General features: G+C 46.7%; 2 protein-coding genes across 2 annotated transcripts in view; both read right to left on the reverse strand.

Moving 5' to 3' along the window:
- Window positions 1-6,844: 6,844 nt before the first annotated feature.
- On the reverse strand, window positions 6,845-16,223 carry CACNG1 (calcium voltage-gated channel auxiliary subunit gamma 1). Its single transcript, XM_068178335.1, has 4 exons — window positions 15,789-16,223; window positions 10,173-10,247; window positions 7,921-8,058; window positions 6,845-7,206 (listed from the first exon to the last, which is right to left on the reverse strand). Exons 1-4 carry the CDS (start codon window positions 16,027-16,029, stop codon window positions 6,980-6,982), a joined length of 681 nt encoding a protein of 226 aa, XP_068034436.1. The 5' UTR covers window positions 16,030-16,223; the 3' UTR covers window positions 6,845-6,979.
- Window positions 16,224-20,560: 4,337 nt separating this feature from the next.
- CACNG4 (calcium voltage-gated channel auxiliary subunit gamma 4) overlaps window positions 20,561-27,499 on the reverse strand; it is a 43,318-nt gene continuing 36,379 nt past the window's right edge. The window contains exons 3-4 of the mRNA XM_068178337.1: window positions 25,379-25,519; window positions 20,561-24,542 (exon numbers count right to left, since the gene is read on the reverse strand). Coding sequence (XP_068034438.1) covers window positions 24,004-24,542; window positions 25,379-25,519 — 680 coding nt within the window. The 3' untranslated portion in view covers window positions 20,561-24,003. The remainder of the gene's footprint in view (window positions 24,543-25,378; window positions 25,520-27,499) is intronic.

Consider the following 27,499-nt stretch of genomic DNA (forward strand, 5'->3'; position numbering starts at 1 on the left):
TCTCTGATTTAGAATTTCAGTTCTTTAACTTTATGAAGACCCCAGCTGGTTTTGGTGCTAAATTTTCATAAATGCTCTCACCCAGGAATTTGAGGATGATATGATAGAGATGATCTGACTTAACAGCTTTGGCATGAATCATTTGGATTTCTTAGAGTTAGTTTTTTTCCAAAAGATTATATTTTTTTGAAATGTCTTGTCTGGCCATTGTATGTCACATACACAGCCCTGAGTGAGATCCTTGTTTTTTGGAGCAAATTAGCCAATGTTTATTGAAGTCATGTTTAGAAAACCCCAAAACTGTATTTTCAGCTCTCTGAGGGCTTCAGTCAAACTCCTGTTAAAATGAAAGTAAGCCTTACAGATGGCTCCAGTGGGCACTGCTCAGGCTGCACTGTAAATACGGACCTGTTGCAATTACAGGGAAAATTCAAAATTGAGTTTGTGTTAAATTGTCTCAATTTGGGGGAAATGAGTGGAGCCCTGGGCATATGCACCCACTGGGTATTTGGCTCCTTGACTTTTTTTATGCTTCAGTTAGTGCCAAATCCCATGCTCCTTGTTCAGGAATAAACTCCTCATTGTTGTCTGTGGAAAATTTAAATGACAGATCTAAATTTAGTAAGCTTGTATTTGATATCAAGAATAATTCCTGGTTTTGTTTTCTTTCATTCCAGTTTTTGATGAGAAAAATCTGGATGCCTCATGGGAGGTTGTCAGTGTAGTAATATGAACTAATGAAGAATGAAGGGAAAGATTTAAAAAAAAAATAATTTCAATTCTAAGAAAAATAATTTTTTTTTACAATTCAGTTCGAGTCTCCCCCTTTTAAAAAGCCACTTGGTGAATGCAGCTGGCGTGTTTTTCTGTGTGTAGTTGAGGATTGAATTATTTTGAAACTGTTGAAACTGTGAGCTTTCCCCTTGGCCATCGTCGGTCAGGAGCAGCCGGAGGTGATGCTGCTCTGCAGCGAGCTCAGCCTGACCTGGAGCTGCATTCTGAGGTAACATTCCCACCTCCTGTGCTGCAGGACCTGCCCGTGGTGTCCTGGCTCATCTGGGCTATGCTGTGGGACGTGGCTGTGCTTGTCCCCAGCCTGGGTTGTCCTGGCCCTGGCCCTGCAGCTGCCAGCCTGTCCTGAAGGACCCAGCAGGCTCAGGCAGAGGTTTTGGGACACGTTCCTGTCTCTCTTGGTCAGTGCTCTGGCTGCTGGGACTCCTCCACGGTGTGCTGGTGTCCTCTGAAACACCCTGCAGGGCTGCTGTCCCCAGCATGGCTTCAGTGTGTCTCGGGTGTCTCAGCAGTGCCAGGCTCCTCAGAGCCCAGAGTGGGTCGTAGGCACAGTTCCCCTCCATCCCCCTTTGTGCTCATGTGGCAGCTTGCAGTGTTTCCACAACCCAGCTCATAAATTGCTGTTTTGCATAAAGCTGGCTGCTTAGAACCGAGGCCCCAGCATCCATATTTTCTCCTGGAGGTTGTCATCTAATACAGTTTGTCCTGGATTTTTAATTGTATGGGCTGTGGTGTTGCTGACCCTTTGCAGGATGCGAGTCCTGCCACTGACTGCAAACGCTGCGAGTGCCATTCCCTACTTTGATTAATTAATGTTTTGTTCCCAGATTTGTCAAGTTCAGCTGTTTTTTTTTGCAGAGATCGTGCTCCATAAGCAATTCTTTTGCTATGTATGTAGTACCTCGGTGCTATAAGTAGCACCAAGAGCAGTGTTTGACCACTCCAGATTTTCTTTTTAGACTGAGCTCAAGCATATCAGAACCTGCACATTTCCAGGGCAGTGAGCCCACGATGCTTCATGCTCTCCCCATATCATCCTTCAACTCATTTGTTTTGTTAGTTTTTAAAGGTTCTAGTTTTCCTAGAAAAACTGCAGACAATTAACTTGTCAAGACAGATGGTGATGATCTATGGTGCCTATGAAAATTTGCACATCGTATTCCTTGACATGAAATATGGGCTATTTCTGTTGGTGTAGCAATACTTGCGCCAGTCTCTTTTTGTTGGCTGTGTCAGGGAGCAAGAGCTGAATCCTTCTAAATTTGTTTTTTTCTTTCATTCAAGAGAAGTAAAAGATGTGCAGCAGCAGCAATGGAAATGTCAGTTCATTGTGGGGGTTTTTTGGCAACTTTAGCTGAGAAATGTTGAGGAGTTTTTACCTCATTAAGGATTAATAGATGTTTCTGACAAATTACAGAACGCTCAGTGGTATGAATTATCCAAGACTGGTTAAAAGATGTTGCCAGTCCCTTTTCCAGAAGACTTGGCTTCCTGCTGGAGGGTAAATACCTCAACAAGACCAGCTGTAAAGCCACTGAGGTGCTCCCAGCGAGACTGGTGATACTGGGCACGAAGCTGAGCCACAGCCTGGGGTGCAGCCTTGCCAAACAGAATTGTGCTGCTGGTTCTGTTACATCCGAGTTTATTCCCTTCTCTGCATTTCTTTGAAGAAAGCAGCAAAGCAGCTCAGTGTCTGATGCAGAGTGGGCATGTGTGATGTCTGCATGCCTTGAATTTATGTTCAATAGCTTCAGTGGAGCCCGAGCATCGATCAAGTGTGACAAAGCAATGACAATCTCATCCTCTACTTCAGTCAAAACAAAGTTGTGACGCTCTTTTCCTGTCCCTTGGTGACAATGAAAAGGGGAAATAATTGGAATGGATGCTTTTAGAGCAGGTCCCAGTGCTGTGTGTGTTTCATGGTACAGAGCAGCCTAATGCTCCTGTAGTTAAGTTATAAAGTAATGCAGTGTTCCAAGGGGCACTGTCCCACTGTGGACAGAGGAAGCTCGTTTTAAATTAAGTTTAGGCTGAGGTTTATTCTCTAACAGTTTCTGCCTGTGGTCAGGTTCCTGGCATGTGACTGCCCAGCTGCAGCTCTGGACAGAGCCCAGGGGCTCCATGTGAATCCCCAGGGCTGGCAGTGCTGCAAACTTCTCCTGACACTCCTGTATCAGGTGTGCTCCTCAAGCGCTGGCAGGCCCTGGTGAGAGTGTCCCTCTGTAGTAGGGCCAGGGATCTCATTGTAGGGGGCAATATTCCCAGATCTTCAGGACTTCCTGGAAATCATTTCTGAGTGAGGAGAAAAAAGGTGATGGCCCCAAGGAAGTCACAGAGTGGAAATGGCATCAGTGAAAAAATAAAAAGTAAATTAGTAAATACCTGTGCCTTTGTAAACAGTTTGATCAGGGTTATCAAACACCTGAGCATCCTGCATGTGCTGGCTCTTTCTAGGTTTGGACTAAAGGAGAAATAGGGGTGTGTGCCAGGATTTCTGGGTGAAATCCTCGCTCATGCACCCGTCCGTGCTGAGCTCTTCTCCCCCCACCCGCTGGTGCTGGGCTGTGCCTGCAGAACCTCGTTGCAGATGAAGGGTGTTCAAGAGCTCAGCTTGCTGCTAAACAGGCAGTTTTCTTCTTCAGGGTTGCTTGTCTGACACCTTTTCTGCACATTAAATTCACACAGCACAGCATTTAAAAACAAGGGAAACAGATTCTCTCCACGCCTCACAGCAAATCTTACATAAACAAAAACCTTCACGTCTTCTGTTGCGTTGACTGTGATTTAACACTCGGGCTTTGGCAGACTGGAGCAGCCCAAATCTCAGCACTGTGGCTTGGGCAGTGCCCTGGGGCACCTCTCCGTGGCTGTCTGAGGAGGGGACAGGCACTGCTCTTGGATTAGGGAGTGGCAAATGCCCAAGGAGCCCATGACTGAAGGTGTCTGTGGGTCTGGTAGTGGCAGGGCCAGTGCTCAAGATTTCATGGTGGCTGGTGGTTGTTCCTTGTTCTGCAAATTGATTTTCTCTCTCTCCCTCTCTCTCTCTGGTGCCTGTTTCCCACTCGGTTCTTTGGCTGTGTCCCAAACCCAGGAGTGCTCCTGTTGGATGTGTAGCAGCTGGATTCCCATCCCTCTTTGGCTCTGGTGATTCCCTGCTGGTGAGGATGTTTCCTTCACATTTTCATGGTACATTCCTGAGGTTCTGGTGGCTCTTCCCTGCTGTTTGCTCAGCTGAGAGAATGAAAACTGAAGCTGGTTACAGCTCCCCCCTCCAACATAATATTCCTTTTCCTTTATGAAGGCCAATTACTTTTATTAACTCTTAAAACACATTATCAGCTCTGGCAGAACAAACCTGCTGCAGGAGCAGAGCCCTTCCCACCGTGAATACCAATGCCTGATTTAATGGATGGGTCCCTCTCCAGCAGTTCTTAATATCTGGAAGAAGAAAATGAAGTTATCCATGTGCTTCTCAGTCTGGGAGGGACCATACAGAGCAGGGAATGATCACAAAGCCTTAGCCTGGAGCAGAAAGAGAATAAAACTCAGTGAATCTTAAGGGCTTTAGGAGGCATCTGGCTGAGCTGCCTGAGCTCTGGCCGTGGGTGTAGGTTCTTGATGCCATGAGCTGTGTGTTTTCTCTGCCTCGTGAGTAAAGTGATCCCAGAGAGGCTGTAAAATCTTGGATCCGGGCCAAAGCCCAGCACTCACCAGGAATCTTTCCACTGCCCTCACTGGGGCTTGGATGAGGTGGATCAGGAGCGTGCAGGAGATGGGTGAGACCTTCCAGGGTGTGTTTATCTGAAATGTGAACGTCTTGCTCTTGAATATCACGAAGGGGACTGAGCGGCATCTTGGCTGGGCAAAAAGTTGGCCCATCAGGATGAGAACCCACCTAGAAATTACTTTCTCCCAGCAGAGGTATTGAAAGAGAGGCATGGCACTTCAGAAGAGGTGTGGATGGGTGAAGGGCTTCCCAGGGACACAGGATGTGCCACTGCTCTGTGTGGGGTGATGAACTCAGACCCCTGTCCCCAAACCTTGCTTATCTCAACCCATGGTATGTCTGAGGTGATGATGAGGATGATGATGATGGCTGAGCTGGGAATGCTGTTGTTCCTGCCAGCTGCTCTGCTTAGATTATCTTTGCTCTGTAGGTTTGGATGTCCCAACCCAGGGTCAGCCACCCAGGTGGTCACACTGACTACTTTCCTTTCTGTTGTTGCATGTAAAGGTTCTCCCTAGGAACTAGCCTCTGTTTTCCTGAACAATGAAAATGCAAATTCAGGATGTCAGCTCTGTACCCAAAAATAAGATTTCAAAACCATTTAGCATTTCAGAGTGGTTCTGTGACAACGTGAAGACTTGCAGTTGTCTCTCATGATGAGAGACAGGCAGAGCTCCTCAGCTCACACTCAGATCTGAGCACCAGTGAGTGCTTTATCCCAAAACTTTGTAATATATGTGTTATTTGTAGTGCTTTTCAACTTCAAAGAGCTTGGAAAACATTAATGCAATTTCACAAAAGGCTCTGTTCTCGCTGCCACTCTGCTGATGGGGAAAATGGAGATGAGCCTGAGTCTGGCTGGGGCTGAGCCCACCCCGATGGCGGGGCTGAGGGCAGCCCCTCGAGCCAGCACAGGATTGCTGGAGAATTTCTGCACATGTTGAACATGCCATGATTTCAGACCTCTTTAAATTGACCAGAGATTTTTCTGTTAGGAATTCTGGTTTTCTTTAGGATTGTGGACAGCTAAACACAGAGGGAACTGCACTTCAGTTCCCCTTTCTCCTGATTTTTAAATGACCAGGTGAAAAGAGTACACTGTAAGCCAAGTACTTTTTCCTGCTTGGGGGGAAAATGCTGAGCAGATTCTGAAAATTGAACTGTAAAAAAAAAAATAAATAAAAGAAGAAACACCCTGCTTCTTGGTGTTGGGTGACCGTGAGGGTGAAAAGGGCTTGTCTGGAGGGGCTGGGTGAGGGTGTGGGGCTGGGGGACCCCCAGGGCTGCTGATGGTTGGACTGGGGGACCCCCAGCCCCCAAAGTGCTTCAGGCAGCTGTGGCAGAGCCCTGCAGGCTCTCAGCAACAAAGCAGCGCCCGCAGCATCCCCGGCACTGCCCGGGCTCTGTGATTCTGCAGCAGCAGCAGCAGCGAGGCACCGCCGGGGCGCTCTCAAGGCTGCCTCTCCCGGCTCCTTCAGGCAGAATCCTCTCCCTCTCGGCAGCTGTTCTGAAGGATTTTTCCTGAGATGTAGGTTTGTGTACACATGTGCAGAGAGCAAAGCAGGGTGCTCTTAAAAAAGCTCGTTCACGGGGAAGAAACGAGAGCTCCGTGCGCGAACGCCACCCAGCATTGCTCTGCCGTCCTGGGCCTGGCAGAATCTGATGGGCCAAGTGATTCATCCATCAAAATGATTTTCCAGAAAATCATGCTACTGGAAGATTATGCTTTTTATTAAAGGAAAATATCACTCTTTATGTTCTGTACTTCTTGGCTTCGCCACTGAAGTTTAAGCAAAACACAAGACTCTGTTTTGTGGGGTTTTACAGTTGATTTAAAAGAATGGAACTGCAGGGTGTAAATTTGGAGGGAGGATTTTTATCCCAATGCTACGCAAAGTTCTGTTTTGTTTTTTATCAAATGTTAACATTTTAATAGAAGGCATAAGGGTCTCCAACTTACCCTGTATGAACAAGCTAACCCTTCTGAAGGAAGGAGTGTGGCATAAATGGGGACGTTAGCTCCCCACAGAGTCTCTCTCTGACCAAGTAAGTATAAAAGCCTGATATCCTTCATGGATCTATGCCCAACTGCACCAAACATCTTCCCCATGACATAGCTGTCTCCTCTGTGGCCCAAGCTGTCTCAGACACACATTTCCCCTCAACTGCATCAGCACAGGGCAACCCTAAATTGGCACAGAGCAGTGCCATTCGCACACACCCATGGTGGTGTTGTCTTTCTGCTCTCTTAAAAAAAGAAAAGAATCAAAAAAGAGAGAAAAAAGAAAGGAAAACAAAGAGAGGAAAAGAAAAAGAAAGCAATGATTGCAATCGAACATGCCATGGTTCAGTAATGACTCACTTGATGGACAGCACATTGTATATTGAGACCCAGACGTTTTAAAAAATACAAATATTTTCAGAACACTTTCTGGATATTTTTCATGGGTGCAGGGAACATCAGTGCTCGGGTTCTGCATCCATGCAGGTCTCCCAGGGGTTCTGGGGGAAGCGGGGCAGCGCGATGAGGAGGAGGGCGATGCCGCAGACGAAGAGCAGCACGAAGGAGGCGCAGGCACAGGCGAAGGACCAGGAGTAACTGTACTTGATCCAGGCTGTCTCCTTGCTGTCAATCATCCTCTTCACGGATTGTCTCATGACTTCAACAGAGATGATGATGCAGAGACCTGAAGAAAGATAGGAGCAGTGGGTTGAATAACCAGCTGTCAATTTTTCATCCTTAATTAACCGCCTCATCTGTTGTTTTGCATACAGGAACTGCAGTGAGATTCACAGGTGAGTCACTGACTTCAGTGTTTGAAGGAACCAGTGCTCAGAGCTGCCAGGAGCTCTGCCATAACTGAGGTCAGCCACTGACTTGTTGAGTGTGATCTTTTAGGCAGGTTTGGATGGGAAATTCAAAGTAGGGGAGGAATAATTACATTCCCTGGGGAGCTTTTTCAGAGGTTGAGGAAGATTTTATATTGAGGTGACAATTTGCACTTCTGTCTTTCACTCATCGTGGCGTGTCAAAGTATTCCTGGCTCATGTACAAGTGCAGTCTTTGTGTGTTTGGGAGACATCCGTGTATTTTGAGCCTGGATCAGCAGTTTTGTTGGTTTGAATCTTAATAACTGAGATAGAATATTGTGTGTCCCTGGTTCAGACTGGTACTGACAGTGAATATATTAGAAGGGAGTGAATATACTTTTAAAGGGGGTTGGAGAAAATACAGACCAGCTGGACGTTCTCACACCACACAGGGACATGTAGTCTATGGCCAGGAAGAAAATGCTTGCAGGGCATTTATAGAAGTGTCTCTGTCCCCTTGGGGTCTATCTTAAGTTTCTCTGTGTTGTCCTATAAAGCAAGCACAGAAATGTGAGCAGCCCTGCCCGTACCTGCGAAGGTGTAGAACATGGATGCTGGCTTCAGCAGATAATCCCTCTTCTTCCTGAAGGACAGGAGCACGCAGATCGTCCCGATGATGGCAAAGCCAACGCTGAAGATGGCAATGGCTGCAGCTGAGATGCTGTATTCTGCCAAAGGGAAAAAACCCACCAAAAATGACACAGTGTGCACATTTGGAGCCTGTTGCCATCAGCTGTGGGGAGGTTGCAGTAGCTCACTCTGAGAAATATGTGCACCCCTGATGCTGGGGAGAAGTGGCTTTGGTGAATTATTTCCCTCAGTTGAAAACTGGGGCAAGTATTGGCCATGTATCTTTTGAATGTGAAGGTATAAAAGCAGAGCAGGAAGGGGAAAACACTTTCTGAACACCCCCTGAGATAGCCCAGGGCACCTTTGCTCACCAGCCCACCTGTATGGGGCTGCTGGAGCTGCTTTGGCTCTGCCGTGGAAATGTTCTTGTCACAGCCTTGCTGGGCTCCATGCTCTCATCCCTTCCATCACCCCACACTCTGCTCCCAGAGTAAATAGGCAGGTCTCTGCTGCTTTTATTCTGTGCTTGCTGCAGAGCCCTGGCCCGTGCACGGTGCTGGTGCTGTCCCAGTGCAGGGAGAGCTGAGTGCTCCGTGGGCTCAGCACACCAATGGGCACAGCAGGCTAGGGGTGAAGTGTTAGCCCAGCTCATTTTTATTCCTTTGCCTTTACAACAGTGATTTCCAGCTCTGTAAGAACCCAGCTTCTTCAGGACACAGGATTAAAGCCTCCCAAAAGTCCTGGTTTTTCTAAGCTGTGTGCTGGACACTTCCCCCAGCCCAGCACTGCTCAGGGCCTGGGTGGAAGGGGAGAGTTGCTAATCGAGTAATTCAGGCCTTCATTTACATGTTGTGTTCGTTTTCAGATTGGTTTAATGTTTAACACATGTAGCCATGCATGAACATCACAGTGCCTGATGATATTTGCTTTTCAAGCCATTAAAAAAAATATCTCCCAGGCAAAATCATGAAGAATTTTTTGCCTGTTACTAATTAGCTCCCATCCAAATGAGCTATTTCTGCAAAGGGGAACAGCAGATCACTCTTTGTTCTCACTGCTTTTCATATCACAGTTTTATTATTATTTTCTAAATGTTTCTCTTTTCTCTGTGCTGGAACTGCCTGAAAGTGTTTGTTTCATTGTAAAGTCTTTTGCTGGGCTTAAAATTTTCTTTTTGCCCCAAAGAAAAGAAGTTCTTCCTGACTTTTTTTTTTTTTTTTTTTTTTTTTTTTCCTGAAGAAGAAATTCTTCCTGATTTTTTTCTGCATTGCCCTGAAGGCATTGGGTGCATTTTGAAGATCAGATGGCTGGATCAGATAGCAGACAAGTGAGCAAAAGCAGGTGACTCAGATAGATGCTTTTCTGTCTAGTTAAAATTCCTGCCTTTCCTGTCTTAGGAAGCTACTTTTTTAGGACACCTATCTTCAGGGTTTTCCACCATTACAATTTCCACTAGAAGCAAAGCAGATTGATACAAGCAATGTATCCAATGGCTCACATTTTCCACAGTAAATATGTTGTGTTGCAAACTATGAAGGAGTTTGTCCCCAGAGAGAGGATGAGAAAGAGAGAGGACCATGTTAGGGGAGCTCTCAAAATATTTGGACTTATTAAATATGTGAAATTTGTTCATGGAAGACAATTTTGCTGTAAACACTGACAGTTCATGTCTTTGCAGGATCCCTGTTCCTTCCATTCATCAATTGCTCTATTTTTTACATGACTTTAATATAAAATCAATATGAACCATAAAATTCCTAATGGTCTTCAGCGAGCCTCTGCACTTCCTTTTGGGTCAAGACTCTGCTTGGGGTATGTTTTATTCATTTAGGTTTTATTAATATCTTCCCCTTCAATGGCAAAGGCTGAGTGTCATGGATAGTGCCAATGCTGTAAAGTCATTTTTATCCTGGAAGGACTTTTTGCAATTTTCCTGGGTATTGACACTGTTATATATTTGTGGGACAACTTATGTAAAATCATGTTTATGGGTGTGATCATATATAAAAATAATTGTCCCCAGAAAGCTGGGATTTGACCTTGTCCAGGGCATTTTCCACATTTTTCCCAGCTGATGGTGCCTGTTAGAAATTCTGCATCTTTCGCTGAAATCAGGGATGAGCCCTCATTTTGGGGACCCCTTTTCCTTAGATCTTGTGTGCCCATCACTTCATACAACATTAGGAAAATATTCTTTTGGAATTGTTCTTACCTTTCTGGGTGGTCACTTCAAATATCTCTGAGGTCTCTCCTGGAGTGAAGTGCTTGAAGTAGGAACAGTTGTGGTCTGAAAGAGAAAAGAAAATTCAATTTTGTGCTCTTGGAAGCCTCTGATAAAATGTAGTAAGACTGAATTAGCTTTTTATTGATGTACCAAGCTTGCAGTGGTTTTGAGGCTCCCTACCCTTGGTGATACCGAGGAACTGGGGTTGGATCTGATTTCCTTGGGAGCAGATGAGGACACCAGACTCCAGCATGGACACGGCTGAAGCCCCTCTGATACCTTTTGTATCTCTCTCAGAGCTGATTGCTCCTGTTTGAAATATGAATTACAGATGATTTTTCTCGTTCTGTCTTTGGCCATCACATGCTTCTGCCTCTCAGTATTGCAGCATTTCCCCTTCTCTCACCAACCCACACCATCAGGGTGTGGTGACCTTGGAGTGCAGACAGGGAGGATGGAGTGTCCTCACCCACCTTTCCCTTCTGGCTCTTCCCTTCTGCAGCTCACGGATCCCTGTGTGGCACTGGGGGGGTTTTGCTGCATGCAGGAGGTTTGCTGATCTGGGGGTCCCAGAGATGAGGCTGCTGCAATGCAGCAAAGCACATGGCGTTTTACTAAAATAGGGATGCTAAGAGCTTTTTTTTTTTTTTTTTGGCTGTCAGTAAAAAAAGAACAAAGCAAAAAAGACCAAAGCTTTTTGAAGCCTAAGCAGTTGCCCAGGGAAGGGAAGGCTGTATGAGCCGAGGGCAAAGAGGTTCTCATGCCAGGCATTATCCAAGTTTGATCAGCCTATTAAGTTAATTTGATAGGACAGCAGAGTTAGATAGAGGGAGCTTTATGAAGTTCCTCTGTGTGGACTTCACATGAGCACAGTGCCAGGTACGAGGTGTTTGTAGGGGGGTCAAGAAGCAAGCAGGGATCAGGACTGTGGGGCAGGGGGGTATGGGGATGAGGGAAGTTGCTAGCTGGGTCTCTCGAGGGCCATGATCCTTTCTGCTCCTCGGCCTGGCGAGGGTCAGTCGGGGGAGCAATGTCACTGCTGTCAGCAGACACAGAGACTTCAGCCCCGGCCCCAGCGGGACAGGGAGGCTCTGGTGAGGACCTGCTGACTCGGGCCTTTGGCAGCAGCAGGGCAAGGGTGGAGGGTGTTCTTGCTATTTATAACTGATTTAATTGAGGCTTTGGAGGGGTGTGGAGCTGGGAGAACAGTTGCTCACCAGGAATTTGGCTGGAAGGGTGCACTGGTGGGGACGTGCTGAGTGGTGCCAGCCCCGACTGTGCCGTCCTGCTGAGCTGGGCTGGCTGGGGGACACAGTCAGTACCTGCCCCAGCACCCCTGCAGCACCCAGGGGGCTCCCAGTGGCCCAGGAAACAGAGCCAAGGCTGCCCGAAACACAAAAATAGGGGCCCCTTCCCTTAGGGGCACCTCTTCTGTTAAGTAACCAAGTTAGCACCAGTTTCCAGAAGATGCTGGGAGGAAGCCTGGGAGATGTTGTGGCCCTCTCCACATCCAGGCTAGGACAAGCTGCTCCAGCACAGGGTGAAGCCTGAGCCAGGCTGGGTGCAGGAGCACGCGGGGACTGCTGTGGGTTTCCGCCTGTGAGCATTTCCGTGGTTCCTTACAGCATCAATTTCTCTGGCAGAAGATCCCTGTGCTCTACCTGTTGGTTCTTGTGGGTTTTTTCTGTCACGTAAATGCTGGCTGCTGGAGTTGGTGACTCAGGGAAGATTTATTTTCCCTCTCCCAGGAGATAGGTAATTGCAGAGCAGCGTTTTTGGGCCTGTTAGGGGAAGATTCCTTGGAGACACTCTTATCTACTTAAGTTTATAAGCTGACTTTTATTTCATCTGAAGATTCTCCTTGCTGGAGACAAGGTTAATGTTTGGCTCTGGAATCTCCTGACCTGTTCTTTATTATCCTTGCAAATCACTGGAAGAAATACATTTGAACCCAGCCCTCTGTGACTCTAATTGTGAATTTTGGGCCTCAAAGCAGTGGTTGTGTGCCTCCACCAGCAACTCAGTGGTGGTAGAGGCTGAGCACTGTGTCTGGGACACTTTATTTTAGGATTGTTTGGTTTAGCTTTTCATTAATTCTCTAAAAAGCCTGAACTCAAAGAAGGCCCAGGTGTGCAGTACAAAGTTGGAGGCGTCCAGACTTGGGGTGGTGGGAGCACAGCACAGCTCTCCGTCCACTGCAGGGGAACCGAACCAGGCCAGTCCATCCTCCATCCTCATAAACCTCTCAGAGGTGGACTTGTCTGCAGGAGATGGAGCTACCTCTGTCTCTTATGGCCCTTAGCAAAGCTCTGCCAGTGTATGATAAAAGGGGTCATCACACAAGTGGGTTGGTGTTTTTGGAAAACACACTTGTGGGAAAAAAAAGCTAGATTTGTTTTGGTGAAATGCTGAATTGTTTTGAGTTTGAAGGTGCTGCCATGCTCTATTGAGCCGGGGATATTTGTTTCAACTGGTCTGTTATTCAGCAGAACTGAGGCGCTGCAATGACTCTGGTGCCACCATGAAAAAGAGAAAAGCCCATTTATGTCACAGCACGTTTACATATCAGACAGGATTTACTCTGGGGTTGATAATGGATGGACACTGTGTTTCTCTCCACCCCAATTGCATTATCTCTGCCACAAGGTCACCCCAGTGTGCTGAAGGGGGCAGTCCAGGGGCTCTGTGGTTGCACGAACTTCAGGGTTGTAATGTGGTTTATCACAGTGTCCTCACCCATCCAAGACACCCCCTGACAGCCTTCCTGCTCCCTTCCCCTCAGATCCATCACTCCTGGATGAAGCCATGGGATGCAGGAGAAGTGCAATCCCACTGAACTGTGGTTGAACCTTGGGGAGCTGCAATTTGGAGACTTTGTGAGGGAAAGAAAGGCTGGAAAGACCATGAGATGTTCAGGCCATGCAGAGTTTTGGGTGGCAGCTGTCCCCTGTAAGCTGGAGTGACAGGCTGGGAAAGGGCTGGAGCCCACCTTGCTCTGGAACCCGAGATGGACAGAGCATGGGGAGTTCGTGGCAGGGTGGATGGTTGGAAAATCCTGGGTTTTAGAGTGGGGTTTCCACTTGTGATGAGTTTGGGAGACAGGACCTTAGAGGATGTGTTAAGTGAGAGCTGAGCCATGGAGGGGACCAGGCCTTGGGCTCTGACCTGGCTAAAGAAGCCTTTGACACACACGGAGTTTTGGAGATGGTCTCTCCAAGCAGTTTGATTTCACACCTGTCTTGCAGGGTGAGTCTCGTGTAACAGGGAGCACAGCCCTGCTGACAGCCCATTTGCTCGAGCACTTCTCTCCAGTTGCCTGTGCCCAGGTTCCTGTATTTACAAGGACCTGTTTAAGCTCTTGCACACCCCTGCTGCTGCCCAGATCACAGGAGCCACTTTTCAGGACAGCACCAGCACCAGAGTTACGGGCAGTGACACTGAGCTCCCTTTACAGCTGGCAGTAAAATGCCACAGTGCCCACTGACCACGGTTAAAAATGACTCAGTATTAATCTGAATTTGCCTGGTTTTAACAACCATCTCCCTGATCTCTTTATTTGTTACAGCAGGATGCTGAACCCTTTTCAATTTGTCAACGCCCTCGGATGGGTGCTGTAAAATTTTAAACCTCTGCCTAAATCACAGCCCTGCTTTGTGGACTGCGAGCCAAGTCATCCTCCCCACTCTGCACTGTGCTGAGCTCAAAACCTAATAAATAACGTTAATCATGCCATCCATTTCCTCCACAGGGAGTGACTGGTAAATGGTTATTAATTCAGTGATAAATTCTGATGCCTCTTTCCCAGTCCTGGCAGTAATGTCTGGTTATATCTCATGATTTTCAGGAAAAGCAGCGCCTGCATCTGCTCTTTTACTGCGCGTTTGTTCATTCACATTTTTTTGGCTGCTGCAGGTTTCACAACCCTGGTGTTTCCCTGCCGACATCCCTTCCCAGAAGTGTGAAATCAATGGAGCAGGAGCCGTGCGGCCACAGCCTCACTCAGCAGCCCCAGCCCCGCGGCTCTTCTCCCCTCCCCTTGCTCCGATCCTTTCCCGGCTAAAGCAGGGATGAAGGTATTTATGTTATAATTGAGGTGCGAATTTCATCCTCTGGAACGTGATTACGATGCAGGCTGTCATCCGAATTCCCAAATATCTTTAAAAGTTGGGTGAACCAGCTCTGGCGTGGGGGACAGCCCAGCCCCTCCGCAATTCCCAGTTACTGTGCGCCTGGCGGAATGCGGCGCTGGGATGTGATTCAGCGTCTGTGCAAGCACATGCTGATGTCTGTCAAAGATAGTGGCTGCTTTCCTGTGCCCTGCCTGCGACTCTGCTTTGTGCAGACAGCTGGATATTTATGAGTTTTATATTTACCCCACGGTCGTGCAGTTTTGCTGTTTATCCACCAATTTCTATTGTTTTTCCTTTTGTGGGAGTTCTCTGTGCGTGGGGGAAGGCGTGCAGCGAGGAATACGTCTCTAGGCACGTAAGTACCTTGCTGAGAGACATTAAGCATATGGATGACACACTCCCAAGTTTGGTTAGAAGCAGATCCACATGCTGAGGCTCAGCACCTCTCTTCACAACGTGTAACTTGGCCAAAGAGATAAAGAATTGCAGTAATACAGGCAATATACAGTCAGCCCAAGCAGGAAGATTTTTCACAGGAAATTTTCAAATATGTGTTAACATATATTTCATTTCAAGCAGTGAGTCTAACATGAAGGCAATCCTGTTATTTCTGTTCTGGAAAGCATCCAGTACCCTATAAGCCTTCTAAAAAAGCAGCGTGGCTCAGTCACAGAGGGAGTGTATTAGTGCAAACGGCACGGATGTTGCTGACTTGGCAATCAGCAAAAACATAATGAGCTCCTTTAACCATGGGAATGGAGCAGCCTTCCCGGAAAGCTGCAGTGCCCACTGCCCTCCCCATCGATTGAACTGGAGCTGGAGACGTGTGTGGGAGCAGGTGCCTCTGGTGAGAGGTGAGGAGGCTCCCTAAGTCCTTGAGAAATTGATTCAATCTCCATTTATGACTCTTTTGTTTCTGGAAGTTGACAAACCATCCTGCAGGTCCTCTCCCTCCCTGCCCTGAGGAATGGCTGTTGTTGCAACAGCTCAGAGATAACCCAGTGCCCACTGTGGATGGGCTGTTCCTCTGGGATTATATGGATCTGGAAATCCATATAAACTGGAAAGATCCAGCTGTGTTTGGTGGACCTGTAAATCCTCTCTCTTGCCTGCTACTGTCAACATGCCTGTAGGACCCTTGGCGGGGGTTCAGCAAGATTCCCTCCATCCCAATCTCTCTTTGTGATTCCCACTGTGCCCAATCCTCCTCCCCTGCTCCCCACCACTGTCACTGCTGCATGGGAGACTCAAATGTGGTCACAAACAGACCAAGGCAACACAGCAAAGCAACCCCAGCAGGAGCTGGCAACGAGGTGTGTTTGCACACCAACATGAAAACAGCCCCATGCACCCCATCCCAAACTCAGTGCCCATGTTCCTTCTGCCGCGGGGGACATGGAGCCTGTTTTCCTTTGCCATGTCCTCCAACCTCCTAAGCAAAGCCTGCTGTGAGTCCTGGCGTGTGCTCACCTACCTCCTGGCAGGCTGATGGGCCCACAGCTCTTCTCTTTGGGACCTTGCTCCTGCATGAAAATGCGCTTGGTGCAGAGTCTCCAGAGCCCGAAATGCGCCGCCTCGCAGGTGGTGGTGTTCTCCTCCACGCTGGGGCTGAGCACGGCCCAGTGGTCAGTCACTACGGCCGCGAAGAGCAGCGAGATGCCCACCAGGATCACGGAGAACGTCAGCCGGACCTTCAGGGGTTTGCTCTCGTCCATCTCGCTCCGGACCGGCGCTCCCAGCGGAGTGCAGCGGGGGATTCGCGAGGGCTCCCGAAATCCTGGCGCATCTGAGTGCCTGGAAATGTCAGCCCCGGGCCGCAGGCAGCTGCTGGGCTGTGTCAGGAGGCTCCCAACGCACAGCTCAGCTTTCGGCCCCGTCCCACCCGGGTTGTTTTGGATTCCCACGCCCGGCCGGGCGGGCGCTCGCCAGAGTGGCTGCAGCCGCCGCGCAGGGGCTGAGATCTCTTCACTTGCAGCATGCCCAGAAATAGGCATTAATAGGATGATTAACTTTTCAGAGAGGTTTTAAAAACATCTGTGTTTATAATAGTGCTGGGCCTGAGTGCAGACTGATCCTAAACAGCATAATAGCCCTGGAGCCCTGTCACCCCATGCCTGCGGCTCGCAGGAGCTCAGAGGTGGACCTGCCTCCAGAGCCCAGAACTGTGGCAGAGAGTGATAAAATAAGCCAACTAGTCTATGTCTATTTTATTATTTTTTTCATAGTTATTTTTATTCTAAGCTTTTATTATAATAATTTTTAATTAACCTGAACTGTTCTGAGTTGCTGGGGGCTTTTTGTGGGTTCCAGGTTTTTTTTTTTTGTTTTGTTTTGTTGTTGTTGTTTTGTTTTTTTGTTGTTAGGTTTTTTGTGTCTTTTTTTTTTCTTTTTCTAATGCAATACCTCTCAAATACTTGTTTGCTTTCCTATCAACCAGGTTCCCCTTGGTACCTGCAGTAGCTCCAGCAGCCACCCAACACATCCATTCTTTTCTCCAGAAGTGACTTCTCTCTTAAGCCCAGGTTGCTGGAGCTGGGCCAGCCTCTCTCTTTCCCTTTGATATTTCAGCTGATTGTAAAGCCAATTTGATGGTAATGTCAATGCAGAGGCCACTGTGGAGGTGACATTACAATTGTGATGTCAAACTGAGGAGGGTGACAGTACCTGAATGTTAAAAGAATGGTTAAAAAAATGCCAGTGGAAAGCTGCAAATATCATTGTGTCAAGATAATGTCAGAGCTACTCCAGTCCTGCTTTATTAACACCCCAGTTTGATGTCAAAATAAAGGTGCAGAGGTGTCAGCTCAGGTTGATGAGGACAATGTGGAGCAAGGAATTAAAATGTAGGGAGAGCATGGGAAAGGGAGAGAAAATAAAGTGTAAGTTTAAAAATACTGGTAAAATTAGTGAGTAAGTAATTGAAGTAAAATAAAATAAGTAATTGAAATATAAAAATTGAAATATAAAATAAAATAAGTAATTGAAGTATGACTTGGGTTAACATTACTCTGCTTGATGTGTGACAGGGATGGCTTAGACACGCCTTTGGGGCTGAGGGACATGTGGGCAGCCAGGATGGCACCTGGAGCCCCATTCTTGCTGGGATGTGGGGGCTGTGGGCAGGAGGGAAGGTAGCTGGTGCAAAATTGGAGGGGAAGGGGGCCAGGGAGGGCAGTGGGGACATGGAGCAAGACAGGGACCAGGGACCACAGGCACATCCATGCTGGGGCTGGCAGAGATATTAGAGGCTTCCATTTAAACCAGAACCAAGAGTGAAACAGGAAAACCTAAAGGGAGCAGACTTTAAGCCTGAAAAACACATTAAAGATGTAATGCTTTTTCCCTTGAAGTAGACTCTTGTTAAATTTCACTAGACATCAGCTGATCTCAGGAGCTGCATCTCACCTTCAATTCCTTGATGCTACAAACTCCACAGGTGGAGCAGAGGGAAGTGAATGTATGTTTGCAAATGTGGGCACAAAGTGAGGCTCTGGTTGCTGGGACATCAAGTGCTAAAGATCCTGCTTTAGACTAATTACAGCCTACAAGGACTGCAGGGGTGGGAATTCATTAATTTTTTTCACCGGTGTTGGTCTTTGTGCCTCTTCCAGTGTTGGCAAGAATCACACTTTTTGTTCTCGTTTAGATCCTTCATTCTGGACAAGTTCTGTGGGTTTGGTTTGGCTTTGAGTTTCCTAATTTCCAGGGAATAACTGAAGTGAAATCAGAAGTGAATAATTGATCCTTCCCTACGGCTGAGTGGAGCTGGGAGTGTGAACAAGTTTCAGTGAGCCCCAGCATGGGCAGCAGTGGCTTCCCAAGCTCACATTGCTTCAGCTGAGGTGAGACATTCTCTTCACCCTCCAAAAATGACCTAGAGCTGCCAGCCCGTGGGAAAAAGTTGGGGTTTGTGGGTTATTTGTGGGCATTTGGCAAATGCAGAAACAAAACAGATTTCTGGAGGAGCACAGGACTAAAGCAGACCCTGCAAGTTTTCTGCACATCCAGAAGACCATGATACCTAATCCTCTGGGAATGGTTCCTGCAGCCTCCCTGTGTCAGCTGGTAAATATTCACATTTAAAAATCGATATCACATGAAATATAAACAGACTATTAATGAGGACCTGTTGGAAAGCAGAGAGGGCTGCAATTAGTTGCACTTTAACAGCAGTGAGTGAGGGACACAATTCTGTTTCTCTTCTGGAGAAAATGCCAGAGGAGGCATCTGAAGCCCAGCTACCGTGTTGGTTTTTTTCCCTGGCAGAGGTGGTGGCTTGGCTCTGCTCCCCAGCACTTGCACTCTTCTGTATTTCTTTCAGACCAGCCTCAGCATTTAGCACAAGCAGATTAACCTCACTCTGTGGTTCCCTGCTTGCAGAATAATGCTCTGCAGAAAACCCATCCCAGTCAGAATAACCCAGAGATGGGGAGGCAGCACCTGCTCTGCTCTCAGCTCAAATGTGAGTTCAGCAAAGAGCTTTCTTCAAACAGGGTCTCCTCAGTACTATTTAGGCTCCCCAACCTGCATTGCCCCAGTGTGGTGAGACCACTGGGATCAGGGTGGGGTCTGCACAGCCAACACCTGGGAATGCCACCAACGGTACCCTCCGAAAGCTCCCCGATTCTGGGGTGGCAATCATAGAACACAAGAGCTAAATGTGTGGGTTTTGGCTGGCTGTTTTATTTTTCAGTAGACTCTCACCCTGCTGTGTGTAGCTGGCCATCCCTGCTGTCCCTGTGAGTGACCCACAGCTCCAAGCTCCCCAAATACCACGGGCGGTGCCGGCTGTGCCGCTGGGGAAAGCAATCCTGGCTCTGGGGGCACGGCAGCGCCGGCTGAAAGCCGAGCTGGGCTGCAGACATATGCACAAACTCTCCTTTCCCTTTTAGACGCAGGCACTGCCCGTGTCTCTTGGTTCTCTCATTCCAAGGAAATGCCACATCCTCTTTTTTCCACTTTCCAAAGCCTGTCTCTGCTTCCCCCCTCCTCAAACATCACTTTTCCCAACACCCCTGTTCACAGCAAGGCAGCCACAGCTCCTGGGGTCACCATTTACCCATGGACTTGCTCATAAATGTGGGAAAAAACCTTTATTTATTTCAGTCAAAGGGAAGCAGCTTTGGGCCTGAGCTTTAAATGGCTTCACTACGGCATGTCAGAGGCGTTTGAAAAGATGAATCCTCTGCCGCCCTCCAGATGTGCCAATTCATCGTGAGCCTGGGAGAGGTGGGCAGAGACAGGCAGCCAGTCCTCGTCTTTGGAGACAGTCTGGAGGCTGAGGAACTGGGAGGTGAAGTTGAAAGAAGTATTTGAAGAAGGAATCCTGTCTTTGATTCGGGGATGGTTGGGGCTGTCGGGGTGGGGAGAGGCTGCTCAGCTGCTGACCCGCGTTTGGCACCGCTCGTCCCGCTGGGATTTTGCGGTGCTGATCAGAGCAGGGCTGTGTGGAGCTGCAGCACCTGGGGCCAGGCTTCCTTCAGGCAAGATGGGAAAGATCAGGGAGAGGAGGATGCTCCAGGTGAGTTCATAAGAAAGCTCAAAAGCTGGAAGAAAGCTCAGGCTCAGGGAGGCACTTCAGAACACACTGGGTTGTTTTCCTCAAGGGTATTTTCCTCTGGCCACCACACCAGTCTCATACTGGGCTCTGAGACCACAGTGTATCCCATATGGGACAGGTTTAAGCTGGAAATGAGAAGGTTTTTCTTAACTAACCAAAATATTGTGAAGGTAGCTAATCTTGGAGATTTTGTGGTCTCTGGGATCGCAAGAATAATTTTATCTCCTCTGAAATACTGGCACCCAGTAACATGGCCAGCTGCAATCAAACAGTGAAAAATGTGAAAAAAATAACCTGAAATCTCAATTCAGAGAATTTGGAAATTAAAAAGCTACATACCTTTCTCCACACAAAACCAAATACATTTAAAATGGTTTATTTAAAAAGTAAGGATTAAGTACATTATACATGGTTGTGATTATACCAGTAGAACTGAAGCACAGTGGAAAGAACACTTTAGAACTGCAGACAGAAATGTAGCCTCAAGGGACATGATATATTAGCCCTTGTGGATATGTGATCCATACAGAGAGAAAAAGAAACAGAAAAATAGTTTCTTGTTAGATGTCTGGGCAGCTGAAGTGATTTCTCCTTTTACTCCTTTTGTGTATGAGAAACAAGGAAGAGAGAGCTCATGGTATACCTGAAATTTTGTTTCTTGGAAAATCAAATCTGATCCAATAGCATTTATTTTTTTTTTTTTTTTTTTAGTTCTGTTGCTACCGTACGTTATATACCAAAATACTGATTATTGTTAATGATATAGGTTTATGATATCTGCAGGCCTTGCTGGGAAATGGGGCTCATTTGTTCGATGCTGTCCAGGGAAACCAGAGAGATTTGGAAGAGCAGATGATTTTTTTAAACTGTCACTGAGTGGTTTCAAATCACAATCTAACTCTGTTCAAATAGATCAACCATGGAGCAAGACTGCTCATGGGCAGGTATGCTGCAATTTTTTCAGTTTTGTCAGAATCAAAGTTTTTAATGGGAAAGGACAGGGGGTTTGAATTTTTTTAGGTTTGTTTGTTTTGGTTTTGTTTGTTTGTCAAATTATTTTTTTTTGTTTTGACTTTGGTTGAACAATTTGCTGCACTGCAACTTAACTGCTGAGTTTACAGTCGCAGCCCTTGTTCCATAGGACAAAACTTCTGGTCCCTGTTATGTCCACACGATTTTGTTCCCTGTCCAGACCCCATGAGCATCTCATGATCCCTACTCCAGCTCCATTTCTTGAAGGTGCCTGCTGGAGAAGGAGCAGATGCTCCAGCTTGGACCACAACAGGGCATCACTCCTGGAGAGCTGCTGGACCCAGCCCTGCCCTGGGGGAGGAGGCTCTGGCAAAGAGCAACATCCCAAAACGCTCAGCAAGACTTTCTTTTTTCTGCCAAAAACACTGCATATGCCTCTGCAGGTCTGAGCTGGGCTGAAGAAGAACCTTGGACTTTGTCTGGAATCAGATGGGTGGTTTGAAGCACATTCACTGGAGAACGACGACTAAAAGAACAAAACCCACGCGCGGAGCAAACCTCACACTGTCCACTTCCAGTTCAAGGTACATGAGTTTAGAGAAACAGCCTATATCTAACTCCTGGTTTGAAAGGGAATGGTTTTATTCTTAATTACAGTAAACACGGATGAGGACTTAGTTCTAACTATTAGTTTTTTTTTAACACAGTGGGAAACAAATAGTTCTGGGAAATTGCACTTGAAAAATACATTGACTATAATTAGATGTAAATTAATTAGCACTTAGTATGACACACTAATGAGACAGAAGGTTGGTTTTTTTCATTGCAAACTTCTACTTCTATCATAGCTAATCAAAGTATTTTAATATTACGAAGTCTCAAAAAGTAGGAAATAATTTATTGTTTGAAAGCATAAAGATTCTTGTAAAAAAAACCTTTCATCAAGAACTTTAATAATTTTAGAACCCTTTTATGTTGTCCTAGCCGAAAAGTAGGTAAAAAAGTTTTCTTTTCTGCCTCTGTTTGAATTTTTTTAAAAAGCTTGTGTAACATCTTTCTCCATAGTGTGTTGATACAGAAAGTAGCACAACATTTTCTAGTTTTAAATCATTCCCATCGCTCCATTCGCTTTAGCTCTCAGAGTTCAGAGGTTTGAAAAAAGGATCCCAGCGGAGTTTTAACCTGAATGGAAACTCTTAATGAGCAGGGATGAAGGCTCCAACCCACCCCTGCCAAAATAACGATGTGGCTGTGCCAGGCTGAGGGCCAGGCAGAGCTTAACAGTGACTAGGGGAAGACTCTCGCTTAAAATTGAGAATTGTGTCTTGGTTCTTGCAAGGAGAGAGGCTTGAGTGGGTTTCTCTGGGGGGAGAGGGGGTTCAACTTCCTTTTTGGGATGTTAAGGCAGCTTCTCCAGGATTTCCCTGGAGGACTTGGTTCCACTAGCTGAAAGCCTCATATCCAAACCACCACTGAGTCTCTGGCCCTGGGGCCATCATAGGATAAATTAAGACTAAAGAGGTTTTAACAGTTTGGCTGAGATCTCCCACTACCAGTGACCCAAACTTTCCAAATTATGGATTTTTTTCTTGTCACCACTTGTCTAGTGTTCTAGCAGAGATTTTCTGGGCAAAGATGATGGGGATATTCAAAGGAATATACAGGAATTAGATGCTCCTCTCTCACTGCATCTAATTCATCTGAGGGGAATCGGGCACCTCATTCTCATATGGCTTGGTCACTAAAATCAGCATGAATCCTATTAAATTAAATTACCTTTGAGTCAGGCCATTGAGCTTTGAGATCCAAGCCTAAGTAGAAAAACTGAAAGCAGGAATTTATAAGAAAAGAAAATAATATTTCAGACTGTTTTAGAAACATACAGAAGCAAAGGGTGCAAATTAGTTCCCTCCTTACGTGATGCATAGAGTTTGCTGTGGGCTCTCTGCACGTAAGTAGATGCATCATTACAAAATAAATTAAATTAGGTCAAACCACCATTTCCATCTAAAAGCAACTATACCTTGCACCATGCGGCACTTAATTCATAATAAAAAGAGTTTAATAAATATCTCATAAACGGTGAATTTTTTTTTTCCTTTTTTTTTTTTTCTTTTTTTGTTCTGTTTTAAAAAATACAAAGTTGTCAACTTCTCTGTTAACACTCGGCTCCCGTTGCTGCGGGAAGTTTCGCCAGTCCGGGCGCATTCTCTTCTCGTTGCTCAGAGATCTCCGTTTCCAGTAGCGTTAGTGTTGCACTTGTGAAGCATAAGGAAATCAGGAGCGCGGTGGCGGGGGAGCGGCGGCTCAGCCCTGCTCCCCGCTGCGCTCGGGGAAGTCTCCAGGGGCTCCTGACAGCCAGCACTCAGCACCTTGCCGGATCAGGCACTAGGGCTCGTCGAAATGAGAATTCAAGTTTTCTAAACGTTAGGCAAGAAATGACACTTGCAAATAGGCTCAAGTCCCACCTACTTTAATCTTTTTCCCTTTCTAGGTGTTTCAAGACGCACCCACCCTCTGCTCCTTGGCCTGTGTTGCCCCAAGGGATGCCTTACCCCAGGAATGGGAGACCCCCTTCCCACCCCATCAGAGAGTCTGTAATGCTCAGTACGTGGGTGCTCTATGGTTTCAGTGGCACAGGTCAGTTTAAGAAAGTGTTGCCTTCAAAAATATTTTCTTTTTTTTTTTTCTTTTTTTTTATTTTGAAAGAGGCAATGCTTATGCCGTGTTGAAGGAAAGTGGCTCACTTGATGAGTAGCTCATTTTTATCCTTGGGCTTGGTTATAAATTATATTTGCAAGTTTGTATTAAGGGAGCTCAATATTAGAAAAAAAAAGTACAACAAATTTTCTGTAATCCTTTAAAACACACTGGTGGCCAGTCCTTTGCAGTTTCTCCAAGACTGTGTACACACTACAAAAGTGCAGGAACATGAACTGCCTTCATCTTGTGACACCAAGAACGGAAATAAACAAACTCCAAATAGCTTCAAAAAAAGCTACGAGTGTGTAAATATCTTTATGTTGGTCCAGAGGATCTCCACTTGCTACCTCAACACATGCCACAATTAAAGAGGTGAGAGGGTATTTTAACATCGCTCCTGACAGATCCATTCTGTTTGGGCATCTCTTCAAAAAGCACGAGGAAGGAAGGTGCTTCAAACCGGTGTCGTTCTCCTGTTGACCATGTTGACGTGGAGTCCTTCCTTAAATTCCTTCTGGAGGAAGTTGTGGACCTGCAGGAAACTGGCTTCTTGGTCTGCGTTGTAGCTGGCAGCCGTGGTAACCTTCAAAGGCTCCCTGGAAAGGGTGTACATGGAAATTTCGTTCATGGGGATGGTGCCTGCTATCTTCATGCCAACTGGAGAAATGTCCCTGGATGGAGAAGGCTCTGTGGAGCGGGAGCTGGATCTGGACCTCCGCCTCCTGTACCTATAGCTTGGCATCCTGGCATAAGGAGAACTGGAAGAAGTCTTAAGGAATTCCCTCTTGGTCTTAAACCTCAGCTCTTTGTTCTTCTCAATATAAATGTTCACAGCCAGAACACCTATGGTTTCGGCCACAATAAAAGACAAGGCTCCAAAATAAAAAGACCAGCCATAGTTGTAATGGTTCTTTTTGTCCTCATCTCGCTTGTCACTTGGGTCACCTGCATTGCTCGATATGTAGACAATGATCCCTATGATATTACTTAGACCTGGAGGAAGAAAAACATAAATCAGTGTTTATGTGGCTGGGGAGATAAGATTCAAGCCACGATACTTTCTGGACCTGAATAGTTCTAAGACTGGGGCAATGAAATTTTATTACATTTATTTACTCTTACATTTATCTCAAGGTCTCATTTATTCCTGAAAAACAACCAATAGATCAGCATATGGATCACGTGTGCTCACATGGATCCCAAAATACTCAGCAGGACTTTTTCCCATCTCTTCATTGCCACAGTGGAAAAGCAGCAGCTTGTGAGAGCTTGCTAATATTGTGAGTGGGATTCTAACATCCAGAAGAATGATAAAAATACATTTGGAGCTTAGGGCTATGGCTGTTCACCCTGATCAAAATAAGTTCTCTTCCACCTTGCTGAATTTTCATCTAAATGCTGCATGCTTAATCCAGGCTGCAGGGAGAGCTATGAACAATGGGGCTGACTCTCTCAGATGTTTCTAGTGTGAAAAACGGGCTCACCTATCAGAGGTGAATGTTTTCTGCCTTCTATTAAAAAAAAAAATGGCCCTAGGTATAAGAGATGCCTGATTCATCTAATGTTTAATACATTTTAAATAGTGTAAAACATGCTTGTTACTGAATTTCACTTCCTTCTGCAGGAAAACCAAAAGCTTTTCCAGAATATACTTATGGTGGGGCTTCAAGAGCATAATTTTGTCTTGAGAAATTTGCCTGGTGTGGTGCTGTTAATGCCCTCAGTCCAGGAAAGGGATGCAGGGAAAGCCCTGCCAAGGAGCTTTTCCAGAGTCTTTTCCAGCTGAAAACAGCAGCACTTCTTAAGAACTCAATTTAAACAGAACATACCTGCTGCAACAAAGAGAATCCCAGCGCTGAGAATAATGTTGTTTTTGCTGTTGTAAATCCTTCCAGCTCCGACACAGAGTCCTCCCAGCAGCAGCAAAATTGTGCTTAGGATGGGGAACACGCTGGAGGCACGGACGATGCCTGCAGGGAGACAGGGAGGAAGGGAAGACAGAGCAATCATTTTGGGGGCCTCCTCGGGTGCAAGTGTGGAGATCAGTGTCTCAACAGCTCTGTTTTTTTCCTAAAATCTTTAAGAAGAATGATTTAATAGAACCAGAGAATTGTTAAGGTTGAAAAAGACCTTTAAGATCATCAAATCTAACAGTGAAACCAGCACCTCCACCATGCTACCACTAAACCATATCCTTGAGTGCCAGCCACATCCACACATTTTTTGAGCATACTCAGGGATGCCTGTCCCAGTGCTTCATAACCCTTTCAGAAAAAAAAAAAAAATCCTAATATCTAACTTATCATATGTTTTATTCCTTTTTGCTAGAATTTTCACTGATTCTGCATTTCTGGGTGTGTTTTTGGGACGACGAAGCCATGAGGTGGCCAGTGTGACACAGACTCTCAACTGAGTGGCTTCAGTCTTTCGAGCTTTCTGCCAGGAAGTCCAGCATTATTGGCATTTTCTGATGCCACTGTGTGCAGAATATTTCTTGCAAAGCATGAGATAAGTGACAGTAAGACCCAGGACCATGCAGGGAGTAGCAGTGAAAAATTAATGAGCTGGCTATGAACCCTACAATGTTTGGGACAGCTGGCGCAGACGAACCTGTTCCGTGGTGCACACACAAGGTGAGCAAATTACAGCTCTTGAAGTCATCAGCATCCATGTTGCCAGCAAGCACAGCTAATAACCCCTTTTTCTTTTGCTGGGTATTAAGGACATTGAAACCTTTCAGATTTCTAAGGAAGGAATTTTAACAAGTGTGTCTTAGATGTTTGTGTTTAGTTTCCTGACAGCAAAGCAGTCATTTAAAATTCTGCCTGCTTCAGTCCATTCATCAGTGTATAAAACCCCCCACAAAAATATTAAAACACCACTTCAAGCCAGCTTTCAAAGTTGGGTCACAAGAAGACAGAGCAGCAATCGACTGGGAAGCAGCAGGGAGGGAACAAAAGGGCTGAGAAAAAATAAACAAGCATGAGAAGAGAGATGTCTGTATTGTAAAAACCAAAGGGGTAAAAGATGGCAGGGGTTCCTGAAAGGCAGAGTGAGGAACCGAGTTTTATTGCTGTAGAGAGAGGATTTATTTTTTGAAGAAGGGGAGGTAAGGTGCTGAATAGTGCTGTGGAAAATGGGATCACCCTGAAGTTGGGGAAAGGTGGGAGCACGGAGGGGAGCCCTGGCACAGCGAGGGGTGCCAGGCTGGGAGGATCCCAAAACGAGGAAAAGTCAGAGGCTGCTGTCACAGCAGCATGGAAACCCCTCAGCAGACTGGGAGGCCCCTGGGGCTGAGTGAGTGGAGAGTAGCAATCGCCATCTGGGCCGCTGCGGCGCCCTGAGCGCCGCGGCCTCTCCGGGTGCATCCTCCTGGCTGACACGCACGGCCAGCGGCGCCCGTTTCCCCGGGAGAAACGGGCAGATGTTCCAGCTGCTGCTTTCTCATTTTGCTGTCCATGGCCGCGGCGTTCCCGACTCAGTGAATCGCTTCCCAACCATTCCCCTGGTAACTGGTGGCAGAGCTCCCAGCGGCTGCGGGAGGGACCGGGCGGGGGGCTCCGCACCGGCACCGCTCCGTGCGCCCCGCACGGCCCCCGCTCCGCCCGGGCCTCGCAGGGACGGCGCGGACACAAACCCAAAAAGACAGTGCCTGCCTGGGAAGCTTCTGCCTCTATCGATCTGCAAGAGGGAGAAAAGTCCATCCTTTCCTAAAGTGCACGTGTCCTTCACAGATGGGGCATTTTCCAGCCGGATCTGAAGCCGGGCCAGGCGGGTGCATTGCTATTCAGACAGCGTCTTGCAGGAGCTGCCAAACCCAGCTGATGTGAGTGGCTGTAAGGTCTCTTTCTGCTCAGTGCCTGTTGAGGGTTAAGAGCCTGTTCCCTTGGCCTGGGTGTATCCCCACGTGTGTGGTATGAATTAACAGCACTTTGGCTTTTGGGTCAGTT

Source organism: Anomalospiza imberbis, unplaced genomic scaffold (genome assembly GCF_031753505.1).
Source record: "Anomalospiza imberbis isolate Cuckoo-Finch-1a 21T00152 unplaced genomic scaffold, ASM3175350v1 scaffold_344, whole genome shotgun sequence".
NCBI classification, from domain to species: Eukaryota; Metazoa; Chordata; class Aves; order Passeriformes; family Viduidae; genus Anomalospiza; species Anomalospiza imberbis.